Here is a 5,339-nt window from a genome sequence, read left to right as displayed (position 1 = left end):
ATAGATCTGGTCTTCCCGAGATCCACAGCGAGGGTGGTGGAGATCGAGGAAGTCACATTAGATTAGTCATACACACATACACACACACTCATGTATATAATGTAAATACTCAACCTCCGTTATGTTTAATTTATATTTGTTTATTCGCCTTCAACCTTTTTCGTATTATTTAATTTTTTCCGTAAAAACTTTCATATTATTTTTATATCTTAAACAAACCGATTGAATTTTTCTAAATTGTTTTACTGTCATTGTATGGATCATTTTTATTTGTAATTAGAGTCATTTATTTAGAATTAAATTGTTAATTTTGCGTTATTCAAATCATGACTTAATTATTTTATTATCATCCTAAACTATCCTGTCTAAGCGAACAATTACGCCTGGTTCTATCCCAGAGAATAAGGATTCATTTCCTTTCTCTAAAAAGAACCACTTACGCGCTCAATTGAAATCCGAAAATAATCTGCGCGTAAAATTGTATAGATTCAAATTTCGAATCACACATAAATTCGGTGGTACGTCACTTTCCTACCCTACCGGCAAAGTCCATTCCAAGGAATTCCTTCCAACTAATTAATTAAACAAAATTAACCTTCCTGAGGTAACATATGTATGATTTTTATTTTAGATTAAAAACATGTTTTTTTTGTTTTTTAATTTTTGTGTTTTATAAAAACTATTTTTTTTATTTTATTTTAAAGTTTAGGTTTTTAGATTCAAAAATGTTTTATTTTAATTTTTATATATATATGTGTGTATGCATAACTTTTATATATATGTGTGTATGTATGCATAACTTTTATTTTAAGTTTTTAGATTAAAAAATGTTTTGTTTTTTAATTTTTATGTTTATAAAAAAAACTGTATTTTTTTAATTTTATTTTAAGTTTAAGTTTTTAGATTAAAAAAAATACTTTATCTTAATTTTTCAAAAAATTTTTATGTGTATGTATGTATGCATGACTTTTATTTTAAGTTTTATATCTTAAAACCTGTATCTTTTATTTTAAGTTTTTTTTTTAATGTTTTTTCAATATTATATGTGTAGTTTTTCCATATTAAAAAATTTTTATTAAATAATTTTTATTTTTTTCTATCTCTACCTCAGAAAAAAATTCCCTCTCTCACACTTCTCTCATTATAAGTTAGTAACGACGGTATATATGTATATATGCGTAAAATGGCTGATACATACGATGTGTAAAGATGGTAGGTATGAGAAATTTTGCTGACATGTGAATTCTAATCTATGGGTGCAATGGGTGAGGTGTGGAGACGGGGGAAGGATCTACGGTGAGGGAACTGTATGGAGAGGGAACTCATTGGCGTGGTGACATACGAGAGAAAAAATGGAGAAGGGTGAATTACTCATATTCACAATCCCTCGTCTCTACGCTATTGAAATTCCCCCTCCCTACGCTCCTCTCGTCATAGATTCTTCATCCGTCCCCGCGCCCCGCTCATTGCCCCATGGATTAGAACCCGTGTTTATTCCCTACTACTGCCCATTTAGCTAACATAAATCCGCCCGCCTTGGCGATATTAATTACTTGAGTAATCAATTCCCTTGCCTTTATTACTGTATCAGCCCCAGTTAGTATATCGTCCATATACATTTTTTGTCGAAGAACTGAGGCCCCTTTAGGATAATTTTCTTCTTCATCAAGCGCCAATTGCCGAAGAACGCGAATAGCAAAGAAAGGAGCTGAGGTTAATCCGTAGGTTACAGTATTTAAGGTGTAATCTAATATTTTGTCATTAGGATTTTCTCTCCAAAGTATACGCTGGTACTGTCTATTCTCGCTATGTATATTTATTTGCCTATACATTGTTTTAATATTAGCTGTCACCGCAATTCGATATTTTTGCCAATTTGAGATTATATCCGCTAATGACGGAAGCAAGTTAGGGCCTGATAATAGTGAGTCATTTAAAGATCCTGAATTTCCAAAACAAGCGGAACCGTTAAATACAACTAGCAGTTTTTGCGGTGTTGCATCATTTTTTGCCAATTTTACTACTGCATGATGAGGTAAATAGCAATGGTTATTATTTATTGGAGCAGTAGTTGCCGACATATGACCAAGATTCTGGTATTCTTGCATAAATGTAATATATGCAAGACGTATTTTTGGTTGGTGACTAAGTCGTTTTTCTAGATTTAAAAAGTTACTTAAAGCTATAGTTTGCGAGTTCGGAAATTCAGGTTTAGCTTTAATGAAAGGTAATCGCACCGAATAACGCCCTGAATCTAAACGTTGATATGTTTTCTTGAAATAATTCTCACACGTTTAATCGTCTTTCGTAAGGTTGTCAGTAACTTTAGGAACCTTCTCTTGTTTGTTGCCAGAATTTTACAACGGCGGCTTCAAGTTCATTATTAATTGTGCAATGACGTATATTGACGACAGCCAAAGGTATTCCTCCGCCCGCCGTTCCCGATAATATCCACCCAAGAGCAGTTCGGCATGCAACTTGCATATCACCGGTACCCTTACGAACGCCGCTTTGGATTATGATGGCATATACATCGGCTCCAAGTATCAATTCTATTGGATCATTGTCAGAGAATTTAGGGTCAGCTAACGAAATGCCCTGAAGATGAGTCCAAGCTTCATTTTTCTTTGGAGTTTTATTATTATTTATTGTAACTCGAGGTAAAATTAGAGCAGAGATTTTTAAATTGAACTCTTGGTTTATACGGGAAGTAATTTTTAGAGAAACTCGTCCTCGCGCGTAACCGGTTTTGCTTCCACCCACGCTGAATATCGTAGTAGAATCTGATTGCCGAGCAAGCTTTAATCTGTGGACCAATGATTCAGATGCAATTGATACTTTGGAACCTGAATCTATTAAAGCACGAACTATTTTCTGGTTTCTATACTTATCTTCTACGTTAATTCTAGCTGTGGCTAACATAACAGTAGCGCGTTCAGTTAAATGATGCTGCAAGTAGAGAGACATGACGCCGGTTGGCCATCTGGTTGTCGATTCCGTCGAGTGGGGTTCCATTTTCTTGTTGCTTGTTGATCAAGACCCCGCTTTGGTAGTTTCTGCTGTTGATTCTCCGATTAGTTTGGAATTATTTCCCGTAGTATTTCCCGATAAGGTGTCGTGGATGGTACTATGATGACGTTGGTTGCATACTGAACAGTTTTTCTTGGAGGAGCACAGGTTGATGTAGTGTTTGTCGAAGCAGTTAAAGCATAATCTTCGGAAGACTGCATACTCTTTTCTGGTTGTCGGATCCTTTCGCCGAAATTCACTGCAGCCCAGTATATAATGAGCTCCTTGACAAAACGAGCAACTTGGAGGCTTACCTCCTGTAGATGGATTGAATTTCCTGGTCAAATGTGATCGAGGTGATTTAGACTGGGTGTTGTATTTACTTGGTGTACCACCAGCTTCTGACGCGGTTGGGCGAAAAGCTTCTAGTGTTTGAATTTTCGTTTCTAAGAAGATTTTTATTTTTTCGTAAGTCGGTACCTCCGTTGTTCCTGAGATGTCATTTTCCCATTTACTTCTAGTTTTTGAATCCATCATTTCCGCAATCTGATAGATAAACAGGACGTTGTCTGTTAAAGGATAACCAATTGCTTCCATGGATCCAACTGTATTTATCATTCCATGGTATAATCGCTGTATTTCTTAAGCAGAATCAGATTTTGCCCTTGGAAGAAAAAAAAAGGAAAAAAGATACGATCTTACTAACAATTGTTTGTTAGAGTAGTGAGTATTCAATATGTTCCAAACTCTCTCATAATTTTCAAAGGTAATGGACAGGTTTTTAACCAATCTCTCGGCTTCTCCCTTTAGGCAGGTTCGAAGATAATGTAGCTTTTCTACATCTGCTAACTCAGGATCATGATCAATCATAGACTTAAACAAGTCATTAAAGGCTGGCCAATCCTCGAATTTTCCCGAAAAGGAAGGCAGATTAATTCGAGGCAATTGGCGATGGGAATTTCCGTCAAAGTCGCGCGCGGACCTTTCTAATTTCACATCTTCCTTTCGTTAAAGCTCCAAAAATTTCATCAAGGCTGCTTGTTGGGCAACATAAGTGTCCTCCACTCCGGAGTATACATCAGTAGTAATATACTCTTGATCCTTAATTTCATTCCAATGATCAGCCTTAAGCTGGTCATGACTGATCTCGAATTTATTCCAGTAGCTATATAACAGCTTAAGTCGGGTTTCAATAGAGCCAGCGTTGATCTTGGCTGCTCCTATTTTCTTTAAGTTCTCTACAGACCGAGAGATGCGACCATATAGTTCTTGCTGGTCGCGGATAACAGCTTCATAACCCTTACTCATGATTATCGTTTACAAGTGCACATACAATTATTCACTGTAACTTTGATGGTTCAAATCTCATCCGGCTCGAAGGACCAAAATGTTTGTGTTGTGGATGAGAATGATTGATGTCAGTTAAAATTAACACTTAATTTTATTTGAACGATTACTTAAGATTTTACAATCACTTAATAACACTTAGGATAGCAGTTAATCGTTATTGTAAAGCGCGAGAGAACTTTACTTTTATATGGATAGTCGCGGCACGCGACGCTGAGATGTTACTCTCGTGGAGGTAGAAATCTAACTAACGCTTGGACTTATTAGAGCGTATAGGCTCCTTAGTCCCTTTCTTTGATAAGAAAAACGGGGGATCTCAGCCGGAAGAAATTCTCAGAAATATTTGTTGCAGATTACTATGGGGACTACTCATCTCGACTTCAGATAAGTCACGTGCAGATCGAATTAATTGTCACAGTAGACATCCGGTTAATTTTATTTAATATTTATAACTAACGCTGGTTTTTTCTTATACATAATTCTTCATCAATTTGTTGAACTAATTGTTTTGCATTTTTAAATGCTTTTGCAACTCTTGTATTTTTTTGTGATATTGCAATGTTTCCGTAAGATGTAACTTTGCTTTTTTAAATGCTTCCGCCCAGGTATTACAACTATCTTTAAGATTGTCTAAATTTCGCCATGATTTAAACATTAGCAATGAAGAAAAAAAATCTTCAAGTTGTGTTTCAACATTATATTTATAGTGATTAATAAGACATGCGCATCGTCGCCGTTTAAAAAAATGACTGCTATCTGTTTTATAATATTCAATTATATTAGTTATAAATCGTAAACCATAATTCCATAGAACACTGGCTAATGATTTATTTTTATTATTTTTAAAATTCTCAAGATCGAAATTTGACAACTCACTTTTACCCGCTTTATTTACATATTTAGTAACATACCATGTAAGCAAGGTCGACTTTTCACCAATAAATTGTATATCCATATTTCCTTCCCATGCAGTAAGAAGCACG

General features: G+C 35.2%; 1 protein-coding gene across 1 annotated transcript; it reads right to left on the bottom strand.

Annotated features, from left to right (window-relative positions):
* Window positions 1-1,478: 1,478 nt before the first annotated feature.
* Window positions 1,479-3,015, bottom strand: LOC139110557 (uncharacterized). Its single transcript, XM_070670391.1, has 2 exons — window positions 2,334-3,015; window positions 1,479-2,254 (listed from the first exon to the last, which is right to left on the bottom strand). The coding sequence occupies exons 1-2, from the start codon at window positions 3,013-3,015 to the stop codon at window positions 1,479-1,481; spliced, it is 1,458 nt and encodes a 485-aa protein (XP_070526492.1).
* Between the last annotated feature and the right edge of the window lie 2,324 nt (window positions 3,016-5,339).

The sequence above is a fragment of the Cardiocondyla obscurior genome, linkage group LG21 (genome assembly GCF_019399895.1).
Source record: "Cardiocondyla obscurior isolate alpha-2009 linkage group LG21, Cobs3.1, whole genome shotgun sequence".
Taxonomy (NCBI): domain Eukaryota; kingdom Metazoa; phylum Arthropoda; class Insecta; order Hymenoptera; family Formicidae; genus Cardiocondyla; species Cardiocondyla obscurior.
This window is presented reverse-complemented; position numbering and strand designations above follow the sequence as displayed.

Excerpts from the sequence above, each read along its gene's own strand:
- LOC139110557 (XM_070670391.1), bottom strand. The coding sequence starts at position 3,015 with ATGGAACCCCACTCGACGGAATCGACAACCAGATGGCCAACCGGCGTC. Across the intron at positions 2,255-2,333 it reads CTGGCAACAAACAAGAGAAG|ATTCAGGGCGTTATTCGGTG; the intron begins GTTCCTAAAGTT and ends ATCAACGTTTAG.